This window comes from Indicator indicator, chromosome 16, assembly GCF_027791375.1.
Source record: "Indicator indicator isolate 239-I01 chromosome 16, UM_Iind_1.1, whole genome shotgun sequence".
NCBI lineage: Eukaryota > Metazoa > Chordata > Aves > Piciformes > Indicatoridae > Indicator > Indicator indicator.
Genome location: NC_072025.1, coordinates 2,526,964 through 2,553,621, shown reverse-complemented (window position 1 = coordinate 2,553,621; position 26,658 = coordinate 2,526,964). Strand labels below are relative to the sequence as shown.

General features: G+C 46.3%; 1 protein-coding gene across 1 annotated transcript; it reads right to left on the bottom strand.

The window, feature by feature from the left end:
- Positions 1-1,135: 1,135 nt before the first annotated feature.
- REC114 (REC114 meiotic recombination protein) lies at positions 1,136-26,038 on the bottom strand. The gene is made up of 6 exons (XM_054388118.1): positions 25,883-26,038; positions 24,875-24,964; positions 11,345-11,428; positions 5,969-6,184; positions 3,015-3,083; positions 1,136-1,297 (listed from the first exon to the last, which is right to left on the bottom strand). Exons 1-6 carry the CDS (start codon positions 26,036-26,038, stop codon positions 1,136-1,138), a joined length of 777 nt encoding a protein of 258 aa, XP_054244093.1.
- Positions 26,039-26,658: the final 620 nt, after the last annotated feature.

Sequence of the window (26,658 nt, the reverse complement as noted above, 5' to 3'; positions counted from 1 at the left end):
TCCCCCCCTCCCTCTCTCTTTCTCTCTCTCTCTCCCCCCTCGATCTATTTAAACATTAGGAGTAGCGAGTCGGTCGCTTTTCCCGCATGCGCCATTTTTTACTTGCCGTAGCTGTTAAGGTTGGCAGAGCTCCCCCAGCGCTCCGCTGCCATCTCCTGGGACTTGCGTTAAAGTGCAGAGGAACTTGGAGAGCCCGAGGCGGGGGGGCCGTGTTTATATCGGGGGTGGGGTGGGAGAACCAAACGACAGTCACCGTGTTTCATTTCGAAGCTGCTGATGTTCATTCCTTCCTGTGTGTCTGAAAGCTGAGAGAGTGCTGGGAACTTAGAGGAGGTGAATAGAAACCCCGGGAATTATCTCAAGGGCTTTACCTACAGAGAGGGATGCTGGGGGCAGGGATGGGTGTCCTCCAGTCAAGACTTCCAGAGGCTGGGATGATGGTTGGCCAGGTGCTGGTGGTGGAAGGCAAGCTGAGAACACAAAACTTTTGGTTTATAAATATAAATATATATATATGATTGCTTTTTAAGTGATGATGATGATGATGATTTTCTTTTTGTTTGTTTTTGTTAACTCATGTAAATTCTCAAATCCTTTTGCACTGATGTGTTCAACATGTTCTTGTACATTCAATTCAGGCAAACTTTTATAATTTTATTTGTTTGGGGGTTTTGTTTTGCTTTTTTTTATTTTGTTTTTTTTTGGGGGGGGTGGGGTGGTTTATTTTCATTTGGTTTTGTTTTGTTTTGTTTCAATGATGAAATGTTACAGCATGGTGATATTCTATGCAACTTAGTTTAACAAAGAAAAAAAAAATCCTCTTTTTAGTTTGACACTGTAATTTCTCATTATTTTCCAAAAAAAAAAAAAGATTGTAGAAAATAGACCTTAAACAGGGTTCTCATGATGTGCATAACTGTAGATGCATGACCTCGTGTTCTGTGTATTTGTTGAAGTGCAATGATGTATAACAAAACAAAAAAAGTGGATTCACCTGTTTTTAAAAATAAAACACTGACCAAAAAAAAACACCAAAAAAACCCACAAACCCAAAACCTGTCTCAGACTTTTCTCCAAAATTTAATCACCTGCAGTGCTGGGTGGGGATATCCTGCAGCCCGGCGACGCTGATTCCTCAACCTTCCGTCAGTTTTTTCAGTTCCTTCTCCACGTCTTCCACAAAAGCTGGGAAGTGCTGATCCAGGAGGCAGAGGCGAATGAAGGGACCGAGCTCCTGTGCCTGCCATGCTGAGTGCTGGTACATGAGGGGCAGCTCAGACTTCTTCCTCAGCACAGACTGCAGAAGGAAGAGCCAGAGGTGTTGAACTCCTCTTGCTGATGGAGCAATGCAGCTACAGCAGCAATCCCCTGGCACCAGGACAGGTGAGGGCTGGCCTGCTGGAAAGCAGCTCTGGAGAAGGAGCCAGGAGTGCTGGTGGACAACAGTGTGAGCCAGCACTGTGCCCTTGTGGCCAAGAAGGCAAATGGTCTGCTGTGGTGCATGAAGAAGAGTGTGGCCAACAGGTTGAGTGATGTTCTCTCCCTCTACTCTGCCCTAGGAAGGCCACCTCTGGAGTACTGGGTCCAGTTCTGTGCTCCCCAGTTCAAGAGAGACAGGGAACTACTGGAGAGAGTCCAGAGGACGCTACAAAGATGCCGAGGGGACTGGAGATCATCCAGTCCAATCCCCTTCCTAAAGCAGGGTCACTCACAGCAAGCCTTCCAGCATCACAATGTCCAGGTGGGTTTGGAATCTCTCCAGAGAAGGAGAGTCCACAACCTCTCTGGGCAGCCTGCTCCAGGCCTCCAGCATCCTCACAACAAAGTTTCTCCTCATGTTGAGATGAAACCTCCTGGGTTCCAGTTTGTGCCCACTGCCCCTTGTCCTGTCCCTGGGCACCACTGACAAGAGCCTGGCCCCAGCCTCTTGCCCCCTGCCCTTCAGCTGTTGATCAGCCTTGAGGTGATCTCTCAGGCAGCTCTTCTCCAGGCTCAACAGCCCCAGTGCTCTCAGCCTTTTCTCCTCACAGAGATGCTCTAGGTCCCCTCAGCATCTTTGAAGCAGGGGATTTTTGAAGCTGCTCTACCATGGAGTCTTTCTGTGCTGGGGAATTTATTAGTAATTCAGGTGAGACAGGGATGGGTGTGCTCAGCAAACAGCCCCTCCCTGGCAGAAGGGTTACTTTGAAATGGGCATCGTGCTCCTGTCTGACACAGGGCACAGAGAACAGCAGTTTTTAGAAACTGAGTTGTTTATCATTTTGGTCTTTATTTACAGTTCCCAGCATTGCCTCTTAAAGCAGAGGCTGGTCCTGAAGAATAGAGTTGTTAAAGGCCAACTGTGCCTTTTTGGTGCCCTCTCACTGCATTGCCCAAGGACAATAACTGCTGGGAATGAGCCAGTAGGATGTGTGGGATTGGGGACTCTGAGAGACAGGTTTGGAAGAGGGAGCACAGGAGCTGCCCCTTACACCACTGATGTGAAGAGATGTTGACCTGATCATCCTGTGACTACGGAAGAAGGGTAAGAAAGACCCAGAGGAGCAACTGCAGAAGCACAAGAGTTTGGAGAGAGTTTTCTCCTCAGTCATCTAACTGCAGTGTCCCAGGTTCCCAGTGAAGGAGTTAGCCTCCAGGCTTTACCCTGTGCTCCTCAGGGAAGCTGGTAGTTGACCTTCCACTGCTGATTGGTACTTTCAGACTTCAGCTAAGTAATTTCTGCAGAGTCCCAAGAGTGACAAAGCCATTTATTTGGATGTGGCCTCTGGTTTGCTGTGTGTGTGTGGTTTGTTGTTAAGCAAAGGGAGCAATGACACCATGAACTTCCTGGGTTTGCAGCTAATTTCCTAGCTGCAGGCATTACACGAGGTCTATCTGGTGGCTTTGTGGCTATAGAGGATGGCAACCTGCTGTTCAGTGAGGACACTGACCAGCTGTTTGAGTATGAGCTTGCTCTCCATACCCTCTTAAGAGCTCCAGTTACAGATCTGAGTATCAGATCCTCCTGCTTTTACCTGGGCCAGCTGTGTCACAGATCTTCTTTGTCCAAGGGTTGTGCAGGAGTCCAGTCGAGGCTCAGCTGCCTAGAAGATACCAGATAAGGGCTTGTGAGCAGGCCTGGTGTGGGGCTGTGCAAGGCAAGGCACTCCAGTTAGAGAGGTGAAAGGAAGAGAATGTGCTCAGCCACCTCAGGCAGTGGAAAGGCATCTTTTATGAGACCTGCATGCACATCTGCTCAAGGCTTTAAAAATGGAAGATGTGGAATAATGGCCATGCAGTTAAACTCTTGGGTCTGAACTCAGATGACTTGTAAACTACTTGCTGGAAGTAACTGGAAAAAACTCTGTGTGAGTGCTCACCAGAAGCATGCTTTCTGCTTCCCTGCTCTAATCTGTCAGTCCTGTGTCCTGAGTCCCAATCCTGGAGCAAGAGCATCATTAACACCCACAGTCTGACTGCTGGTGCTCAGTTGTGTTCTGCCATTACCTTCCATTCCTTGCTTTGTCTGACCAGAAAGTGGGCACAGCACAAAGCATGGGTAATCTACTTTAAGAATAAACAGCAGAGCTTGAACAGCAGCTGCTAGAGGTCATAGAATTACAGAATGGTAAGGGTTGGAAGGGACTTTCAGAGATCATCATCAACCTCCCTTGCCAAGGTTGGATCACCTAGAGCAGGTCATACAGGAACACATCCAGTTGGGTTTTGAAAGTCTCCACAGAAGGAGACTCCACAACCTCTCTGGGCAGCCTGCTCCAGGGCTCCAGCACCTTTGCAGTAAATAAGCTTCTCCTCATGCTGAGGTGGAACCTCCTGGGTTTCAGTTTGTCCCCATTGTTCCTTGTCCTGTCCCTGGGCACCACTGAAAAGAGTCTTCATCTTGGCACTCGCCCCTCAGATATTTATAGACATTGGTAAGGGGCCCCCCTCAGCCTTCTTCAGATTAAACAGCCCTGGGGCTCTCAGTCTTTCTCCATAGGAGAGATGTTCAGGCCCCCTCCACCCCATGTGCTGCCCTGGAGGCAAACTTGCAGGTTTATTTTCCCCATGCTTTCTTTACTGGACAGGGAAAACGTACTGGGTAGGGTGGGATCTTCCTAGATTCTATCAAGAAAATGATGGAGCCGAAAGCTCTGACAGTCCTTTTTCAGGGCTCAGTCTGGGGTCCCATATTTTTATCCTGTAGTCAAGAGGTTTAGGTCTCTTGGCTAAGTTACCATAGAATCATAGAATTGTCAGGGCTGGAAGGGAGCTCAAGGCTAAGCCAATTCCAACCCCCTGCCATGGGCAGGGACACCTCACACTACAGCAGGTTGCTCACAGCCACATCCAGCCTGGCTGCAAAAACCTCCAGGGATGAGGCTTCCACCACCTCCCTGGGCAACCTCTGCCAGTCTCTCACCACCTTCATCCTGAAGAACTTACTAATCTGAATCTCCCCACTTCTAATTTTGCTCAATTCCCCCCAGTCCTATCACTCCCTGACACCCTAGAAAGTCCTTCCCCAGCTTTCTTGAGCCTTCTCCAAACTGACAACCCCAACTCTCAGCCTGTCCTCATAGGAGAGGTACTTCAGCCCTCTCATCATCCTTGTGGCCCTGGCCCTGCTTGGATGTTTTTCAGAGCTGCTAAACCTGCTCCTCTCTCTCCCCAGGAGAGTTTATATTCAAGAGTTACCCCCCTCAGAAACACCATCAGTCTTCACGTTCCCATTTAGCTTTTCTTTGTCTTGGAGAGGGGAAACATTCTGAACCATCCCTGATATAGCTTTTAGAGGGGTCAGGTTACGCTCAAATTGCTTATGAACAGTTGCATATTTACAATTCTGGATGCTGGAAAATAGGAGCAGGCAAATGCAAAAAGGGGAACACAATTCCTGGCTACTTACCTGGCTCTCAGCATTTTTCCTACCCTGTATAATTTATGTGGAAATCTGCCAGGTGGCTCCCAGCAGCCTTGGCTGAAATCCACACTGATGAAATAGCAGATGAGCTTTTCTGGTAACCTTTCAGCTCTCATCTTCTGCCCCCTATTGTCAGTTAACCTCAGCAGAACCCATCTAAGTTTCCCACCAAACCATTCCACCAACTGGGAACTGGTAAAGTCCACCTTTGGTGCTGTTTCTGTTACTGGTTAGTAACTTCCTGCTTTTGCCTGAGCCCTGCACTAATTGCTCCCATCAATTCCAGGCTCCCTAGCTAAGGAAAAGTTCAAACCCCAGAGCAAAGCTTTTTCCTATAAACTTCATCCCATGTGCTTGTTAATACTCTTCCTATGATCATATGAGCTCTAAAGTGGGATCCCATAAATGCTTATAAATACTTCAAGGGTAGGTGTCAGGAGGGTGGGACCAGGTTTTGTTCAGTGGTACCCAGTGACAGGACAAAGGGTAAAGGGCACAGACTTGAACATAAGTTCCATCTAAACATGAGGAACTTTTTAAAGAGTAATGGAGCATTGGAATAGGTTGCCCAGAGAGGTGGTGGAGCCTCCATCTCTGGAGACATTCAAAACCCACTTGGAAGTGTTCCTGTGTGACCGTCTTTAGGTGAACCTTCCTTGGCAAGGGGGTTGGACTGAATGATTTCCAGAGGTCCCTTCCAACCCCTACCATTCTGTGGTTCTGTGTATATTAACCTTGGTCATTAGTGACCTTTTGGAGGCCAAAACTAACGTATCTGGTTGCTCTGAAATGTTGCAGTAAGCTTGAGGAGCAAGAACCACTTCTCTGAGCATTATTCTTTTCACTTGAGGCACACGAAGAAGAAGGGAAGACGACAGCTTCAGTAGCTGACTTCTGACTCACTCTAGCTGTGGTCACTAATGAGATTTCCTTGCAATAAACTGTATTTTGGGTTTCCTGCATCATAGAGAAGGTCTCCCAGCTGCAAAACTAAACCCTGTAATTTGCAGGTCTGACAGCTGATTCTTTCTCTATTTTTCTGTCTGTATGTTCCTGATTACTTACTTTATGTAGTGCTGATGCATTGTGGTCAGTGCCCCTCTTAGGGTTTCCACCACTACCCAGCTGGCTGAGACTGGGATGGAGCTGCTGGCTTGGCTCATCTGTCACCTCCACTGGTAGGTACTCTGCAAGTTTCTGAACACAACTGCAGCAGAATTCCAGCATCTGCTCTTTTGCTGTGCCACCAAACTGCACCCGGAACATGCGGCATTCGCTCTGCTCAGAAACCACAGAGAAAGCAAATTCAGCCTCACAGAATCACAGAATTACTGAGGCTGAAGCAGACCTCTGAGACCATCCAGCCCAGCCTGTGACCCAACACCACCACAGTGACCATGGCACTGAGTGCCACATCCAATCTTACCTTAAACACCTCCAGGGATGGGGACTCTACCACCTCCCTGGGCAGTCCATTCCAGTGTCTATTTCCCCTTTCCATGAGGAAGTGCTTCCTAACATCCAAGCTAACCCTCCCCTGGCACAGCTTCAGGCCATGCCCTCTTGTCACAAGTTGCATGGGAGAAGAGCCTGACCCATACCTTACTACAAATTCCCTTCAGGTAGTTGTGGAGTGTGATAAGGTCCCCCCTGAGTCTCCTCCAGGCTAAACATCCCCAACCCCCTCAGCCTCTCATCAGCCTTTCCTGCCAGTCCCTTCCCCAGTCTCACTGCTCTCCTTTGGATCTGCTCCAGCACCTCAGTATCTACAGAATCACAGAATTATTGGAATAGACCTCTGAGATTATCAAGTCCAGCCTATGACCTAACAGCCTCTAGCCCCTCTGCTTTGGTTTCATGAAAGTCCTCTTGGGGAAAGTAAGCAAGGTGGTGATACGTTTTTGGATTGTTGCACCAACTTAAACCCCAAGAAACAAGCTTTGCCTGCTCTCTCTTCATTTTTTCCTAGCAGCTAAACCTAAAGACTCTTGATTCCCAGTTTGAAAATAGGTGAGAAACACCCCAAGAAAACGGTGAGAGAGGGAGGAGGGCCAGGTGTCAGCTAATTAGTTTGTCTGGCCAAGGGAGCAAACCTTGCCATGATAAGAGCTTTTACAGGTGTAAGCAGGGAAATGAAGACCTTCTTGTTGCTGCTAGTAATATGCTAGAAGGATCTGCCAACTCTGACCAGTTGTGTGTGACTGAAACACAAAGGAAATGACAAAATAGGCAGAACTCTGGAATCTAAACTAAATGTCTGTGCTGTGAGGGTGCTGGAGGCCTGGAGCAGGCTGCCCAGAGAGACTGTGGAGTCTCCTCTGGAGGGATTCCAAACCCACCTGAACGTTGTGATGCTGGGCAACCTGCTGAGGGTGACCCTGCTTTAGCAGTGGGGGTTGGACTGGAGGATCCCCAGAGGTGCCTTCCAACCCCCACCCTGCTGGGATTCTGTGAAAAGGGAGGACTGAGGAGTTTGTTGTGCACAATAAGCTTGTCCTGAGCACATTCAACTCACGTAAGGCAGACACATCTTGAGTGCCTGTTTAGAGAGTGAATTAATGGGACATGCACTTTGATCTTGGAATTTCAAATTTAAAACAGTTAAGGTTCTGGAAAAGAAGGGAGATTTTCCTTACACTGACATAGCCTGGTTGAGGCTTCATCTTTTTGAGCTTTCACCATCAAGCCCACTTCTGTGAGTGACTAGACAGGCTGCCAGAGAGCTGAGTGCAGGGCTACAAGGACAACTTTCACTTCAAAGACTTCTGTCTCAGAGAGGAGCCAGCTCCTCCTGACAGCCTCTGTATTTACACACAAGTAATTGTAAGATGCTTGTACTGCATCAAGTGATTTTTACGACATCCTGAGCAGGAAAGCTTGTCTTGGTACCTTTTAAAGAGAAATATGTCAAAGTAATTTGAACTGTAGTGCTCATTTTACCAGTGGCCAGTGATACTTCTTCTAATTAACTGAGCTGTCACCTTCACTGGGTTGGCTTCACATAAGTGAGAACTGATTTGTGGCTACGCCAGGCAGGTGAGTTCTCATTAGGAGGTCAGGAAGGTAACTTGCATCTTAATTTGAATTCCTTTGGGAGGCTTTCCAAGAGCACCTCTACAATCTCCACATTAATTTTCATAGATTCATAGAATGGTTTGGGTTGCAAGAATGAGTAAGTTCCAAGCCCCCTGCCATGGGCAGGGACACCTCCCACTAGACCAGGTTGCTTGAGGTCTCATCCAGCCTGGCCCTAACACCTTCAGGGAAGAGGCATCTACAACCTCCCTGGGCAACCTGTTCCAGTGTCTCACTACCCTCACTCTAAAGAATTTCTTCCTAATCTCCAGTCTAAATCTGCCCTCCTCAAGCTTCAATCTACTCCCTGTAGTCCTAGCACTACAAGCCCTTGTCAAAAGTCCCTCCCCAGCTCTCCTGTACCCCTGAAAGGGGTCTCAAAGCCTGGAACAGGCTGCCCAGGAAGATGGTTGAGTCCCCATCCCTGGAGGTGTTTAAAAGCCAGAGAGATGTGATGCTGAGGGCCATGGTTTAGCACCAGACTTGGCAGAGTTAGAGAATGGTTGGACTTGATGATCTTAAAAGATCCTTCCCAGCCTAAACTATTCTATGATTCTGCAATTCTAGGACCAATCAGATTGTTAATGTAACAGTTGCCCTGAGTGCTCAGATGGACTTTGCAAACCTAGCTGCCCTTCCTCTGTTTAAATGGCTTCTCTTTGCCACCCTTCACTGAGGTCTAGCAGAGTTGAGATGTGAGCCACCCTTACATGGTGTGTCTGCCTTCCAAAACACTCTACACCAAGAACTGCAGAAGGTTAGCATGGCAGCTGTATGCACTGACAGCACTTAAGGAATCACTTCAGCTACAATTTAGGATATAAAGTAGAGAAACAGGATGATGGGACCACTGCAGTGCCAGGAAACCCAGTTAAAGTCACATGAATTGCTGGTAAGTAAACACTGAGATGCACCAAATTCATTTCAGACTCTCTTAAATGTTCCTTCTTTTCTCAACTGTCCCTCAGATCTGTGTTCAAGCCTCACAGTGATTCTGTTCATTTGGGGTTCTGGTGAGATGCAGCAGAATCTCTTAATGCTGTGCTGAGGAGTTTGTTCTAGCAGCTGTAAACTGATGATCTACTGATTCATTAGAACTAATGATTGCAACAGCTCCATAGTCTTCTTCAGTGACACTCCATGTTCTTAACAATGGGGAGACCTCAGTGCTCTCTACAGCTCCCTGGAAGGATGTTGCAGTGAGGTGGGGGTTGGTCTCTTCTCCCAAGTCTAAGGTGACAGAACAAGAGGAAATGGTCTGAAATTGTGCCAGGGGAGGTTTAGGTTGGAGATATGAAGAATTTCTTTGCTGCAAGAGTTGTCAGGGATTGGAACAGGCTGCCCAGGGAGGTGGTGGTGGAGTCACTGTTCCTGGAGGTGTTCAAGAAACGTGTAGCCATGGCACCTGGGGACATGGTTTAATGGTCATGGGGGAAATGGTTTAATGGCCATGGTGCATTCAATGATCTTGGGAGGTCTTTTCCAGCTGAAACAATTCTATGGTTCTATGATAATCTGATGAAAACCAGCACAAAAGGTGTTTTGGTTTCAGGCAAACATAACCCATGAATTTAACAGAATCCCGGCATGATAGGGGTTGTAAAGGACCCCTGGGGATTGAAAACAGTTTAAGATACTTCTTTATGCAGCTCCTAGACTAGACCATTAGACTAGGCTGATGCTGAAACAAGATTAGTCCTTACATATAAAGACTATTTGTTGTTATCTTGCAATTAGTGAGGCATTCTACCCCCCTGCAAACTAGACTGTTTGTAAAAATCCATAAATGTGTCTTTCAGGCAAGAATTCAGACAAAAGATCAAAATCAAGAACTTTTCAGTTCTTTTGGCTGTTGCTGTTTCATGCAACTACACTAAGCCAGTCTGTAGCAGAGTTCCTGTCAGGGGAGAATGTCAGAACAGCTCAGAATACTTGAGATGTTTTTATGCCTTAATTCTTCTGCAAACAGGGCAAAGAGTTGAAACTGGGCTCTGGCAGCTACTGAACAAGAGGCTCATCACCATTTCCCAGAATTTCTGTTTCTGACTTAGAGATGAATTCTCTTTTCAAGTAGAGATAAACTAGAGACAGCTGTTTCTGCTGAAACAACAAAGCCCAAGAGCCATCAGGGGAGAAGAGAGAGCTCCTCTCATTTCAAGCAGGCTTTGTTTCTGGGAAACCTGGTGAGTACTCAGTGTAGATGAATAAGAAACTTCTCAGAACCAAGCACACTGAGAGCTACACAGAGGTTGCTAACAAGCAAGTGCTGTTTAATTATTTACAGGCTAAAATAATTGACTACTTTCCAGGAGATCTGAGGGGAAGCCCAGAAGCCTTTCATTGCCTTGGGCACCAAATGGCCTGAATCACCAACCTGCTGCTGCTGCACCAGGTGTCAGGGGCCATGGCATGGCTGAAGAATGGTTTGTTTAGATACTTCATTTGCCAAAGTGAAGTATGACTCAGAGGTAGCATGTTTCTGTACCTGTAAGAGCATCACTTCACCTTTTTAATTGTTTGCCATGGCAGATAGATTCTGAAATAAATAATGGTCTGGTTTTTTGTAGCTAACTCTCAGATAGCAGCCTGCAGTTACATACTGAGATGATCTTGGTCCTTCTCTTTCCTTGTTCCTTCCAGAACCATTCTGCCTTCTAAACAGATTGAGAGAGGTGATTCTGCCACTCTGCTCTGGCAGGACCTCACTTGGAGCACTGCATCCTGCTCTGAGGTCCTTAACACAAGAAGGACATGGACCCCATAGAGAGGGTCCAGAGGAGGGCCATAAAAATTATCAGAGGGCTGAAAGACCTCTGCTATGGTGCCAGGCTGAGAGAGTTGGGATTGTTCAGCCTGGAGAAGAGAAGGCTCCAGGAGACCTTAGAGCAGCTTTCAAGTACCTGAAGGGGCCTACGAGAAAGCTGGGTAGGGACTTTTGACAAGGGATGGGAGTGACAGGACAAGGAGCAATGGCTTTGAGCTGGAAGAGGAGAGATTTAGACTGGAGATTAGGAAGATACTCTTTACTATGAGGGTGGTGGCACACTGGAACAGATTGCCCAGGGAGGTGGTGGAGGTCCCATCCCTGAAGACATTCATGGTCAGGCTTGCTGGGGCTGAGCAACTTGTTCTAGTGGAAGATTTTGCTGCGAAGAGCAGGGGATTTGGATTAGATGACCTTTAAAGGTCCCTTCCAAACCAATGCATTCTGTGATTCTTATTTACTATCTAGAGAGGAAGAAAACCTTTTAATTTATATAGACAATTGATAGTATCTCAGAACTTCAGGGTTCATTACTCCAATATGAAGAAGTCTTATCCAGAACTGTGTGAGCTACCAGAAATATTAAAAGCAACCCAACCCACCTTGGCCTCTGCTCGAAACAGCAGGCAGTCTGCTCTTCTCACTATCTTGAGCCACTTGTGGGAATCGATTAGTGAAAAGCCTTCCTGAAACAAAGCAGAGCACAAACGACTCCAACAGCAAACATCAAACACTCCAAAGCACACACTGGGGGGGATGTAATTGGATCCCTAACAAAGGTCAGTCCTCTGCATGCTTCAGCTTTTGCATCAAACAGCTGCCAGTGTGTGGGTTTTACTGCACCAGGAATCAAACCTGAGTCTGCAGCTCCAGTACCAAGATCAAGGCACGTTCTAATTTCCATATGTATCTGTGTCTGTGACGAAGGTCTCCATGAGATGCAGCACAAACCAGCTGCAGCAGAGAGCTTCACGTTCTCCTGCATCCCCTGAAGTTGCCCAAGAGGGCAGCAGAGGGCAGGCGAACCTGAAGAATGTGCCAGCAGTTGGTTTATCTCAGGCCCAGGGAGGCCTTCTCTCCAGATGGAACTCAGGTAAACAAGCAGCAGCTTCAATAACTTGATAAAGATGTTTTTGTACTCGGGTTGCATTAGCTGTCAGTCTCCTCAAACCACCCAGGCTGCTCAGCATTCTGTAACAACACTCCAGGAAGCTGAAAACATTGTGTAAAAATTGCAGGGCAATGGATTGTGTCTCCCAAGGTACCTTCCCCAGGCTGCCACAGAGTCTTTAGTTAGCAAATGCATGGGGGTGGAAAAAACCCCAAGCAATTCTAAGGGCAGGGAGGAAGCTGTTTGCCTGTTTCATCTGAACTGATCATGCTTGCAGTGATGGTGGCTTTTTGCATAGGTGTCCTAAAGTCAAGAACCACATGTCATGTCCCCCCTTGGACCACCAGCAGTGTGATTTTGCCAGAGCTATCATCCATCTACCACCACTCCAGTGTCTCCTCATATGGAGGTGGACCTTCCTGTGACTGAGTTTATGTCTATTGCCCCCCATCCCATCACTGAAAAAGAGCCTGGCTCCATCCTCCTGACAGCCACCCATCAGGTTTTGGCAGACATCAATAAGCTCCCCTCTCATCCTTCTCTTCTCCAGACTGAAGAGCCCCTGCTCTTGCAGCTTTTCCTCCAGTCCTCTAATCATATCCATACCTCCTCAAAATACAGGAGCCAGTTCAGAACTGCTCACTCTGGACGAGCAGCCAAGCCCCAAGATGCTGCTAGACAAGCAATTCCAGTATCTCATGCTTTCCCTAAGCCACTTGAACTTGTGGCTACTTGTGCTTACTCTCTTCATTTCAAATAGTTGCTGGTTTTAATGCACACCAACTGGGTTTGTTTAAATATAGCTGTTCCCATATTAAAGTCTATTTTTATAGTGTTTTTCCTTTTCACTGAGATGTAGGTTGACCAAATGTTGTCTCCCTAAAATCATAACTGTTTTCAAAGAAATCATAAAAGGCAGCCAATATTTAACTTTCGTAACAACTCTTTTGATGATATTTCCCAGACTCTCATCCTTTTTGTATGTCCTACTTCTGAGGTCAAGCAAACTGGAAAAACCCAACATTTGGAGTGTGTATTTATGTACTCTTGATTAGTCAACTCCAACCCCCAAATGTGATTAACTGGAATTTAATTTACTTCAGGTTTAATTAACTGAAGAACAAAGCAGGAAGTATTTCCTCTCCTCTTGCACCTTTGGTGGATTGTGTGTTGCCAAGCAGAAACAAATAACTAAGAAGAGCTAAAACAAACAGAAAAACAGAATCACAGAATCATTGGGGCTGGAAAAGATCATTAAGATCATCAAGTCCAACCATTAACCCAACACTGCCAGGTCACCACTAATCCATGTCCCTCAGCATCACATCTACATGGCTTTTCAGTCCCTCCAGGGATGGAACTCCAACCAGGCCACTTGTTCCTTGGGAGAACAGACTGACCCCCACCTGGATCCAGATCTCCTGTCAGGGAGCTGTCTTGAAAGTCTCTGGAGAAGGAGACTCCACAACAGGCCAGCCTGTTCCAGTGCTCTGTGACCCTCACAGTGAAGAAGTTCCTCATGCTGAGGTGGAACCTCCTGTACTGCAGTTTATATCCATTGCCCCTTGTCCTGTTCCTCATGGCTATTCCGTGTTACCTCAGTCAGTACAGACTGGCTTTTTTCCACCATTCAGAGTTGAAAGGAGAAGGGGAAACCTTCTTGCTCTATACCTTCTCCTGGAAAAGGAGGCTGGAGTGAGGTGGGGGTTAGTCTCTTTTCCCAAGTAAAATGTGACAGGATTAAAGGAAATAGCCTCGAGTTGCAGCAGCAGAGGTTTTGGTTGGTCAAGGGGAACAATTTCTGCCCCTGAAGGGTTGTCAAGCCCTGGTACAGGCTGCTCAGGGCAGTGGTGCTGTTCCCCATCCCTGGAGGAGTTTAAAACCCATGTAGACATGGTGCTGAGGGATGTGGTTTAGTGATGGACTTGGCAGTGTTGGGTTAATGGTTGGATTTAACAATCTTAAAGGTCTTCCCCAGCCTAAACTATTTCATGATTTTATGTCTGCCAAGAGCCAGCAGCTAGGTGTAGAGTAGGCAATATATCAAGATTATTGTCCATTTGTGCTTTGACTCTGAATCTGCTCTGGACAGAACAACTGGCAAAGAAAAAGGTAATTGTCCCTCCAGATTACTGCTGACAGAGAACAGAGCAGCTGTGGTCACTGTTGTCCTTGAGCAAGTGACATCCATACTTCACAGCAAGGATTAGGCAATGCTGAGTAGTACTGGGCATGAGCAAAGACAGATGGCAGTGTAAGATTGATCAGGGATACAGAGAAAAAGGCAACTAAGGACTGGGAAGGGATGTAAGACCTCAAAAGTTATCAATCTGAAGAGATAAATGGCAGCATTTTGATGATTAATGTTCAGTCACACATACACTACTCATGTCACTCTCCGGGATCATACCTCTAAGTGTACTGTACTGAAGGAAAACACTTTCATAGACCTCTGACAAAAGCCTTTCTGAGGAAGAGCCCTGAGAATTAAGCTGAAGCAGAAAACAAAGCAAGATTTTTCCCAGGTATTTTAGCAGCAGGTGAGCCACGACCATTTCTTTGAGTCAGAGAAGTCAGTAACACTGGTCCAGCCTTTCACCTATCTAGTCATCATTAACTGGGAAAGACTTTTGCTCTGATTTTATATTTCAGCACACAAAAAGCTGCTGGACAATGAGGGGTTGTGATCTATGTTGGAAGGTATTGTGTGTTATTTAACACTATTTTTATTGCTGTATACTCTAGAAACCCTTTGGTGCTAAGCAACATAAGAAAACAGGCACAGATTATCCACTTTATGGTAGCTTGCAAGGCCCTTAGGCAGCCCTAGCTTAACTAAAAATTAATATATAGTAGAAATGTTATTTGTGTGAGAGTTCAGCTATGCTGGCTTGCATCAGCTAGTTTGGATTCACTCATCCTCAGGAGACAGATGTTTGCAAATGAAACTGAAGTATGTGTCAACAATAGCTCTGGAAGAAAAACTTTCTTTTGGCCATAAATTTTATATACTCTGCTCTTGAATTACAAACAAAACTAAAGACAAGACAAACAAAATCCCAGAATGCCACACATAACACTGCCTTTGCAGGGTGAAAGGAGATGTGAGGAAAACACTGCTCTGGGCAAGGGTACAGCGTTCTACTGCTTGGAGCACCCAACCTGTGTGCTCATCCTACACTGCACAGACAGTAGGGATGGAGAACCTGCACCCAGAGAGAGACTGGCACCAGACAGAGACTGACCCACTTACTGTGTCACCCTGCCCAGAACTCCACACGATGGCTCTGCTCACCACTACCTGAAAGGAGGATGGAGTGAGGTGGGTGTTGGTCTCTTCTCCCTAGTGACAAGTGATGGGATGAGAAGAAATGGCCTCAGGTTGCACCAGGGGAGGTTTGGGTTGGTCATCAGGAACAAATTCTTCCCCAAAAACGTTGTCAAGCCCTGGAACAGGCACCCCAGGGAAGTGGTGGAGTCACTACCATTGGAGGGACTGAAAAGCCATCTAGATGTGGTGTTGAGGGTGGACTTGGCAGTTTTGGCTTAAAGGTTGGACTTGATGATCTGAAGGTCATTTCCAGCCCAGATGATTCTCTGATTCTATGATTAACAATTACCACAAGAGTCAGTAGAAAGAAGGATGTGAGAGCAGACAGCCTGGAAACACTTGTGAGTTTTATTCAGGTATTACAGGGAACTCTAAAGAACAGGCAAGACTGAAGTGCTCTAAGAAAACTTGATCAAATTGGGAACATATATGTAAGTTTTGATGGTTTCCTATTTGATAGGAATTTAGTTTTTAACAGGTTGTATAATAAGAGAAACTGTTCAGGCTTGAAACTGAACATGGAAGTTCATATATTCATAGGATGGTTTAGATTGGAAGGGACCTTAAAGTTCATCTAGTTCCAGCCCCCTTGCCATGGACAAGGACACCTTCCACTAGCCCAGGTTGCTCAAGGCCCCATCCAACCTGGCCTTCAACACCTCCAGGGAGGGTCATTCACATCAGGTTCAAGCTGTTAGTGCCTCCTTGCTAATGGGGGAAAGGACACTGGGAGCATCAGCAGCAGAGCACCCTTCCAGCTTGTCCAACCTGACCTTAAACATCTCCAGGGAAGGGGCATCCACAACCTCCCTGGGCAACCTGTTCCAGTGTCTCCCCATCCTCACTCTAAAGAATTTCTTCCTCATCTCAAGTCTCAATCTCCCCTCTCCCAGCTCAAAGCCATTGTCCCTCATCCTGTCACTCCCAGCCCTTGTCAAAAGTCGCTCCCCAGTTCTCCTGGAGCCCCTTTCAGGTACTGGAAGGCTGCTCTAAGGTGTCCCTGGAACCTTCTCTTCTTCAGGCTGAACAGCCCCAACTCTCCCAGCCTGTCCCCATAGGGGAGGTTCTCCAGCTCTCTGATCATCTTCCTGGACTCCTCTGGACCTTCTCCAGCAGCTCCATGTCCCTCTTATACTGGGGAGACCAGAATTGGAGGCAGTGCTGCAGGTGGGGTCTCAGCAGAGCAGAGCAGAGGGGCAGAATCCTCTCCCTGTGCTGTTGTTCTCTCTGCTTTGAAGGCAGCCCAGCACAGAGCTACCTGCTGGGTTGCCAGCAACCATTGCTGGCTCCTGGGGAGTTTGTCACCAACTGACACCTGCAAATCCTTCTCCAGACTGCTCTTGAGCCATTCCTTGCCCAGCCTATGTTTGTGCTCAGGCTTGCCCTCACCCAGGTGTAGGACCTTGCACTTGGTCTTGATGAAATGCTTGCATAGAACTGAAAAACCAATTTTTAACTCATTGCTTTCCCAAAATGGAATGTGACTTTTGACCTTTTTTGCATTAGAAAAGCTCTTACTGAGAATTCTGAGTTTCATTAATGACTGTCAAATGGAACTGTGGTTCCAGCTTACAGTTAGAAGTCATGAAAATTAAACTTTAAATGCAATTCCAATCAAATCTTCATTATTACTTTTTAACACACCTAGAAGCAAAACGTTTTCTTGTTTGTATCCTTTTTCTGAGGTCTAAACGAGGCCAGACATTAGTGTTTATTCCTCTAGTATGAGCTGTCCTGAAAATGGAGTGGAGGACTGTCAACATGACAACAAAAATAATCCTCACTTGTAGACTGGGGGGAGCAGAAAGTTGTCCCTGCAAGAATGTTCAAGCAAAAATGTCCAAGCTCCAAATCAGTATCCAAGTGCATCATGAATAGCATGGTTGGGAAGTGAGAGCATAGCAGGAACCATGTGCATCATGAGCTGGGTGTAACTTAGATCTTGGTATAAGCATTGACCTTCTCATAGAACTGTTAAGGTTGGAAAAGACCTCTAAAATCGAGTCAAATCTTCTACCCAGCACCTCCATGACCATTAAACCATGTCCCCAAGTGCCATATCCACAAGTTTCTTGAACACCTCCAGGGACGGTGACTCCACCACCTCCCTGGGCAGCCTGTCCCAATCCCTGACCACTCTTGCAGGAAATAAATTCTTCCTAATATCCAACCTAAACCTCCCCTGGTGTAGAATGAGGCCACTTCCTCTTGTCCTCTGATTAGTTACTTGGGAGAACAGGCCAACACCAGCATCACCCCAACCTCCTTTCATGGAGTTATACAGAACAATGAGGTCTCCTATCAGCCTCTTCTCCAGACTAAACAACCCCAGTTCCCTCAGCTGCTCCTCACCAGACCTGCTCTCCAATCCCCTCACCACCTTCGTTGCCCTTCTCTATAGCTGCTCCAGTACCTCAAACAGCATCTCAAACAGATCCATAATACAGAACAGGAAGTGGAGGGAGGTGAAAGCCCAAACCCAAAACTCAAGAAGGCAAGCAGACAGCAAGGTAAGTGGAATAAAAACTAAAAGGATGTTAAGCTCTGCATTATCTTTCCACATGTTATTTTTTTTTTACCCCAAATCTCTCTGAAGCTGGATCTTAAATCTTGTTATTAAGCTGTTTGAGTGTGGAAAAGAACACACCATTAAACAGAACTCATTAAACAGAGTGCTCTGTCCTTAGAGGCAGGAGAACTAACTGAAGCAGCAAACACAGGGCACACACAGCCACCCTCTAGACAACCATGCCAAGGGACTTGGCCACCCATGAATGTCTTGTGTCAAAGTGCAATGGATTGGGTGCAGGAGTGCATGCTGCCAGGCATCAGCCTTCTAGGAAGAGCTGGGCACAAACTACTGCCCCTTACAGAGTGAAGAGCAAAGATAATCTCCTTACTCAGGACAAACCCTGATAGTTCATAGTGAGAAAAGAAGGCTCCAGGGAGAACTTCCAGTACCTGAAGGGGTCTACAAGAAAGTTGGGAAGCGACTTTTTTTCCAAGAGCTTGTAGTGACAGGCCAAGAGGCAATGGCTTGGAGCTGCAAGAGGGGAGATAGGGCCTGGAGATTAGGAAGACATTCTTTCCAGTGAGGGTGGGGAGACACTGCAACAGGTTGCCCAGGGAGGCTGTGGATGTCCCCTGCCTGGTGGTGTTCAAGGCCAGGCTGGATGAGGCCTTGAGCAACCTGGGCTGGTAGAAGGTGTCCCTGCCCATGGCAGTGAGGTTGGAACTAGCTCATTCTTCCAACCCAAACCATTCTATGAATCTATGAATAAAGAACCTGATTCTTGTTTGTCTTTTCCTAACTTATACTTTAGAATACTAAGACTTTGACCAGGGACCTAGAGAGACAAATTAGATGCTCATGGGGTGGGTTAAAACCCTTCAGGGCATCCCATTAATAAGCCAAGTTAAGCAATTTCTTATTTAATTCCTGATACAAAATATGTACTTCCCTAGATCAATACCATAGATTAAATTCATAACTTCAGGCTAAATACATTTCATTAACAGATATCACTACTTTTTAAAAACTGCTCTAATAGCTGGGTTTAGAAGAAGAGGAGAATGAGAAAAGTAAAGATCAGTACCCCATAAAACTCTTTACTGGTGGCAATCCGCAGTACCTAACCATCACACAACAAGATTCTATCATTATGACAAACATAAATGGGGAAGTAATGCAGAAAGATATTCAATGTCCCAAAAAGATCGTGTCAAAGAAATGAACAAAGTCAAACTGCCACCAGTTTGGGTGGGAGTGCTGATCTGCTTGAGGGTAGGAAGGATCTACAGAGGGGTCTGAACAGGCAGGATGAATGGGCCAAGATCAGTGGAATGAAGCCGAACTGCACTTCGGTCATGACAACTCCATGAATGCTCCAGGGTTTATGAAGAGTGGCTGGAAACTGTCTGGTGGAAAAGGACCTGGGAGTGTTGGTCACAGTTGGCTGAAGATGAGCCAGCGTGTGTTTAGGTGGCCAAAGACCACCACCAGCATCCTGGCCTGGATCAGGAATACTGTGGCCAGCAGGACAAAGGAAGTGATTGTCCCCCTGTACTCAGCACTGCTGAGGCCATACCTTGAGTACTAGGTTCAGTTTTGGGCCCCTCTCTCCAAGAAGGACATTCAGGTGCTGTAGTGTGTCCAGAGAAGGGCAATAAAGCATTATCTATAGTATGCAAGTAGCAGATTTTTCTCCTGTAAAATATGCAGTCTGTTAGGAAACACTGCAGCAAAAAAAAACAAAAACAAAAAAAAAAAAAAAACAGGTCCTAGAAACATGTTATGTAATTTAATTCCAAATGAAGAACTCTGTTTGAAAAAAAAAAAAAAAAACAAACAACAACAAATCCAAATACCCTTTGATTTGCATCACACATCAGAGATTTTTATGTTCCAGGCTGTGAAGTTCCAGTTACCCTCCCCTTCAGTCCATTTGGCTGATCACAAAATGTATTTTTAGAGGGAAGCAGTTGTTAGGACTGTTCCAAGCATGTCTCTGGCAGTGTCATTATAGAGTATTTCAAGTCATCTTGAACCCATTTCCCAAAAGTTTACCATTAAAATAAATCATTTCTTTGGGCATCTGATAGAAACACTGAAGATGTGCACCATTATTTCTTAATAGTAGCATGGAAGGGCTCTAATGACTGCTTCTGGAGCATTCTCAGACACTGTAATCAATTGTTTCAGCCTCACCACAGAGCAAGATGCACAGCACAAGGCATTTCACTAATCCACCTGGTTTAAAAATGCATGATTGTAGCCTTCTTTTGGGCAAGAAAAAGAGTATTTCAGCTTCCATTAGTAGAAAGATTGCTAGAAGGGAATACATTAAATATTCCACTCTTTTATTGCTCATGAAAATAATTCTGTAGGCTTCCATATGTATCAAAAATAAATCAGTTGTTAGGAAATGTGAATATTTTATTGGTCTTTTATAGATGTTGTTCTCAGAAATGGATCATAGAAGAGCAGAAATGGATCACAGAAGAGTAATAGTCTCACTTGACTCTGCCACCATTCTTTAAGATAAAAAAATAAAAGGTTTCTTACACTTCTGCTTTACAATATTAGAAAGGATTAAGAGAATACATAAATACATCAATCACACAGAAAAGACTTCGATATCAAGTCAGGAACACTTGAGTATTCTTCCTAGAGTTAATCATGTTCATCTAACTACCAATGAAATGAAGATTTCCATTCAGATTCACAGATTGTATCAGGTTGGAAAGGACCCTCAAAGGCCATAGTATCCAACCCCCCCGCAGTCAGCAGGGACACCTCCCACTAGATCAGGCTGGCCAGGGCCACATCGAATCTGATCTCAAATGTCTCCAGGGACCGGGCCTCAACCACATCCCTGGGCAACCTGTTCCAATATTTCATCACTCTCATTGTGAAGAACTTCTTCCTGATGTCCAACCTAAATCTGCCCTGCTCCAGTTTCAAACCATTCCTACACAGCTTTTTCCTCAGATTTGTGCAAATGGATTAGAAGTGAATGTTGCATGTATAAGAAAGGCAGACAGCAAAGAAGATTCTCTGAGTAAATCGCTCACCCAGAAGTTAGACTCTCTTCATTTCAGTTTGCAGATGACACCAAGCCGGGAGGAAGTGTTGATCTGATGGAGAGTAGGAAGGCTTTACAGAGGGATCTGAACAGGCTGGATAAATAGTCCAAAGTCAGTGGGATGAGGTTCAACAAGGCCAAGTGCTGGGTCCTGCACTGGGGCCACAACAACCCCATGAACACTCCAGGCTTGGGGAAGAGTGGTTGGAAACTGATAAAAAAGACCTGAGGGTGTTGGTTGACAGCCAGCTAAAGATGAGCTAGTGTGTGCCCAGGTGGCCAAGAAGGCCAACAGCATCCAGGCAATAGTGTGGCTAGCAAACCTTGAGTACTGGGTTCAGAGTTAAGCCACTCACTACTAGAAGGACACTGAGGAGCTGGAGCATGTCCAGAGAATGCCAAAGCTGGTGAAAGGTCTGGAGAATAGGGCTGGTGAGGAGAGTCTGAGAGAACTGGGGTTGTTTAGTCTGGAGAAAAGGAGGCTGAGGGGAGACCTTCTGGCTCTCTGCAACTCCCTGAAAGGAGGCTGGAGCCAGGTGAGGATTGGTCTCTTCTCTCAGACAGCAAGTGACAGGATAAGAGGAAATGGCCTTAAGTTTTGCAAGCAGAGGTTAGGCTAGACATTAGGAGAAATTTCTTCCCTGGAAGGGTTGTCAAGCCTTGGAATAGGCTGCCCAGGGCAGTGGTGGAGTCCCCAACCCTGGAGGGATTGAAAAGCCATGTAGATGTGGTGATTTGGTAGTGCTGGCTTAATGGTTGGACTTAAAGACCTTTTCTAGCCTAAACATTTCTTTGACCTTATTTTGGCTTCTGTGAAATGTACACACCACTGAAGAGCAGAGGCACTCTTGTCTTCCTGAAGAAAAGAGAAGGTACAAACCAAGATGGTTTGCATCTTCTAATGCCCTGCTTTTACTACATTCCTTGCCAATTTTAAAGCAGAAGAGATAAGGACATACCATACTGCAGCATTGCTCATTGTAAAACCATTCAGTTTCCCTTGTTACAGATACTGGATGAAAACTTTCTGGTTTTAAAACTGTTACTTAGGATGGTTCATGTTAAAGTTCTTGGGGTAGGGCAGGGGTTCATGCTCTGCCATTGCTACTGCAGTAAAAGAACACAGTTAAGGACACTCTCTAGTGAATAAATTCTTGAATGAACAGTTCAGTTCATTCTTGGATTAGTGTTAAAGGAGGGAAAAAAAAGTCCTTTTATTAATCCATAAATGGAAACATCACAAAAATACAGTTATTTAAGTTGAGAAGGAGCTAGTATCCCTGTGGCACACATCTTGTGCCCCACTCACCATGTTCCTAAGCAGAGGTACAAGGTACAAAGCTGGGATGATTGTTACTCAGTTCCCTCAAAGCCAGGAGCCTCTAGTATATCAAAAGGTCTGAAAAGCAGGGCTTAGAAGATAGATCAAAAGACTAGACATCAACAACTTAAAGGATGCAGGTACTACACAGAAAGAAAGGGTTCTGTGAGCACATCAGAGGGAATTTCAGCAGGAGTAGGGCATGTAGGTGTTGGAGAACACCTTGCCACAGAAAGGGAAACATTCAGTAGCCCAGGCCAGGATGCAGCAATGAGAGTGCACAGTAACAGAAGCAGCTGAGTCATTCCAACAATGGCAGCTTGATAGGTTCCCTCTGGAGCAGAAACTTGTGCATTATTCTCTGTGACAAAATGTCCCTTCTAATGGACCTCCCTGCTCCTCACAGTGAGAGGATTTGGGCTGTGACAGATTCCAAAGAACTGTGTACACTTAGTGGTGCAAAGCCTGTTTAGTTATTGTGACAGGTTTTTGACAGCTCCTGAGAGCTGGAGATGAGAGGGAGATAGAAGCAGTGAGATTAACCATTTCTACAGTCTGATTATTTCTACAGCCACAACACAAACTGCACAGTACTGCAACTCAATGAGGAGTTTACAAGAATTCACCAGTGGCCTGATCAGTTGTGGCTAGCACTGACTCTACAGGATCTGGCTTGGGCCAACCCCAGGCACAAATCCAGGCTGGGTGCAGACTAGGTTGAGAGCAGCCCTGAAGAAAAAATCCTTGGGGATGTTGATTGATGAGAAACTCCTCATAAGCCAGCAGTGCCCTCATGCAGCCCAGAAGGCAGCTGTGTGCTGGGCTGCATCCAGAGGAGTGTGGCCAGCAGGGCAAGAGAGGGTATTCTGCCCCTCTACTCTGCTCTGCTGAGACCTCACCTTGAATACTGTGTCCAGGAAGAAGTTCTTCAGTAGGAGGGTGGTGAGATTCTGGAATAGGTTTTCCATGCCCCCTCCCTGGAGGTGTTCAAGGCCAGGTTGGATGAGGCCTTCAGCAACCAAGTCTAGTTGAGAGATATTCCTGATGATGGCAGGGAGGTTGCAGTAGGCTGCAACCAGTCCAGCCTGAATGTTTTTATATTGTACCAGTGCATTTCACACCAGCTCAGTCCTGTACACAGAGAGCACACCTGCAGCATGATCCCAGCTTGGTGTACTCAGAGGGCACCCAAAGGAACTGACAGCCAGGTTTCAAAATGCTCATGGCACCACATTTGTGTAACACTTGACAGAATACTTGACAGAAAGTTGTTGGTGTTGGCCTTAAAGTTGGCACAGAAGCATTGCCAAAAGAAATGTTTTAAAAGAACAACTTTTTTTTTTTTCCCCTCCTCCTTTCAGTATTACATGTTGGTGTAATCTACCAAGCATGTCTGTTCCACCTCTTCTCTGCACCATTAGGCTGTGACTGTTACTGCAATATCTTAAAGTGTCTCTTTGAAGCTGAAACAGACCTGACAGAATTCAGAAATTCCTCATCTGGCCTTTCAAGGCAGCTGCCTGAAAGCTTCACTAGCCACTAAAGCTAAGAGCTGCAAGAAAAGTGCTTTTCTCAGCCAAGTCTTCTGAAAGCTTTGCTTGTACTGCCTGCACCCATCCCTCATGACAGCACGCTTCTATCTGCCCCTTGTTCCTTGCCAGATTCGGTCCTTGCCAGAGCTACAGCTTTTGTCTGAGCATTTTTTTCACTCCTTAGTTGGTTATTAAAACTTACTTTCAGATAGCTTTTAGATGGTTATTCCAAGGGCATTCTAGAGTAAGTCTACTAAACAGTTGCAGACTGAAAACAGGACCAGCTCCAGAAGAGGTGCACTCTGAACTGAATTTGGTTAAGAGAGGGCAGCAAGGCTCATTTCAGTTGCATTTCTTTTAACTATTAGAGACTTAAAATTGTCCCATCCTTTTTTCTTATTCAACACAACTGCTAAAATACTTTCCAGGTTCCATTTTCACCTTATCTAAGAATATTCATCTTGTCCTCACTAAATATGGGAGCCAAACACCATGTCTTGTATGAGAGGTATCCAGAATGACAACGGACAGCTGTCTGGTAGCTCATTCATCATATATTCAACACCCTTAACACACTCATAGGCCAAAAAATTTCAAGGGTATCCTTGGTTCTACCACTATACTCAAGGTTTTTCTGTAAGTTTAAGATCTTTCAAGGTACACAGTAAAAACTAATTTGTAAGCTTATACATATTTAAAGCTACAGCATAGTCTCTTATACATTCTGTATTACAAAAAAGTGAAGTCTTTGTTATCTTAATGCTGCCACACCTTCCAATGGTTTGTAAAAGCTTTCTACTGTATTTATCAGCCAATGCCTATTTCTTATCATGTTTAGTATCACAGAATTGTCAGGGTTGTAAGGGACCCCAAGGATCATCCAGTTCCATCCCACTGCCCTGGGCAGGGACACCTCACACTAGAGCAGGATGCCCAGAGCCACATCCAGCCCAGCCTTAAAAACCTTCAAGGATGGGGCTTCCAACATGTCCCTGTGCAACCTGTTCCAGTGTTTCACCACCCTCATGGTGAAGAACTTCTTAACATCTAATCTAACTCCACCCTATAATCTGACTATCCTGTGTGTGGTAATATTCTGATAAACATAAAGAAAGAGCATCACAAGAGAATTTCCACGAGCAAAAATAAATCAGACAGCTTCCTTTTAGTGAAAGACTACAGCAAGCTGAGAAGGGAAATAAAGTTAGTACTGATGGTAATATGAAATGTTCTTTATGCATGAGAAACTTACCAGGACTGTTCGCCCCTGGGAAATGAAAAAATGGCCAGACACCACAATGGTAAGGATAAGATGGCCTGATTCTTCGTTGGATTCAAAAACCTTTAAAAAGATAGACAGCACAAAAATCTAATATTGTCAGTACAGTTATCTCTATTTTCCATTTTTAGTGCAAAATAAAAGGTTTCAAAGGTGGATGATACAAGTCAGGTGTATAACTTACCTCTCAGGAATGCAACCTTCCCTCCACTCCCACAGTCAGGAGACACATTTAAGAATCTTTTTACTAATTATAACTCCATAAAGAGACTTAACTACTTTAAACAACTACCTGGACTTTTCCAACTTGATCTCTGGTTTTTAATACCACAGGTCTCTGCTGAAGGAGTAAAAAAAAAAAAAAATGTGGGCCACACTGATAGGTTGGGGATGATGATGAGGGGCCTGGAGCATCTCTCTGAGGTAAGACTGAGAGACCTGGGGCTGTTTAGCTTGGAGAAGAGCAGCCTGAAAGGGGATCTTATCAACACTCAGCAAGAGTCTTAAGGGTCAGGCAGCAAGAGGATAGGGCCAGACACAAACTGAAACACAGGAGGTTCCATCTGAGGATAAGGAAAAAACTCTTTGGTGTGAGGGTGCTGGAGCCCTGGAGCAGGCTGCCCAGAGAGGTTGTGGAGTCTCCTTCTCTGGAGACATTCCAAACCCACCTGCACAGTATGATCCTGGGCAATCTGCTCAGTGTGACCCTGCTTTAGCAAGAGGACTGGGACTAGATTATCTCCAGAGGTACCTTCCAACCCCAGGATGCTGGGGATTTGGGGATTCTGCATGTTTTCACTAATAATGCATGAAGCAAAACCTCTCCTAATTCCTGCACTAGTGCTTGACTTGCAAATGGCAGCCTGCAAGGGCCTCACTTATTACTGCTTGCCACACAGCGGCCTCCCAGACCCCACCGGAGCCAATCCCTGCAAACGCAAGCAGGCAGCTCCCACCACCCCACCCCGCCCCGCCCATCACCTTCCAAGAGGTGTTTTGCCCTTCACCGTCGCCATCCCTCGGGGGCAGAAAGCGGCCGTAGCGCTTCAAGGGCCACGTCGTGGCGCTGCCGAGGAGGAAGGTGGCACCGGCGGGGCCGGACGCAGACGAGCTGCGACCCTTGCCCGCCACAGCCATGCCGGGCGCTGAGGGGACTGCGAGGAGGGCATCGCGCCGAGACCTGGGCGGGAAGCAGGAGCCAATAGGAAGGAGGAGGGAGCGCGTGGGGGGGAATTGTTCTCCAATCAGCGGACGGCACAGACACGAGAGCCAATCAGGCAGCGCGTTCGAGCTCCATAGCTCCTGTATTGGCGCTGGGTATCACGAGCCTCGGTGCCGCTGCTCCGCTCCCTTCAGGGGTGCTCCGGGCCGAGTCCGGTCGTGCTGTGCTTTTTTTGTGTCCCTTCGGGGGGTCGCGGCTGCAGCCTCCCTTTCTCCCAGCCACCCTCCTACTGTACCGATGTGTCAGGACCGCCCGGCGGTGCCGAGGGAGAGAGAAGCGCGGAGCCCTGGGCGCCCGCGGCCGCCATTTTGTGGGGCCTGAGGGAGAGCCCTCAGGGCAGCGCAGCGGCGAGGAGGCAGCGGTGGAGTCACCCGCGGGCCGCGAAGTATCTGTGGGAGCCGGACACGTTGTTAGTAAGCGTCCTTCCTCGGGTGAAGTATGTCCAAGTCCCCGTAGAAAAGCTGCCTTCAACTCAGAATGGCCTTTTAGTTTCTTGGTGCAAGTGCTGTGCTGACTTCACAAAACATCAGCAGTG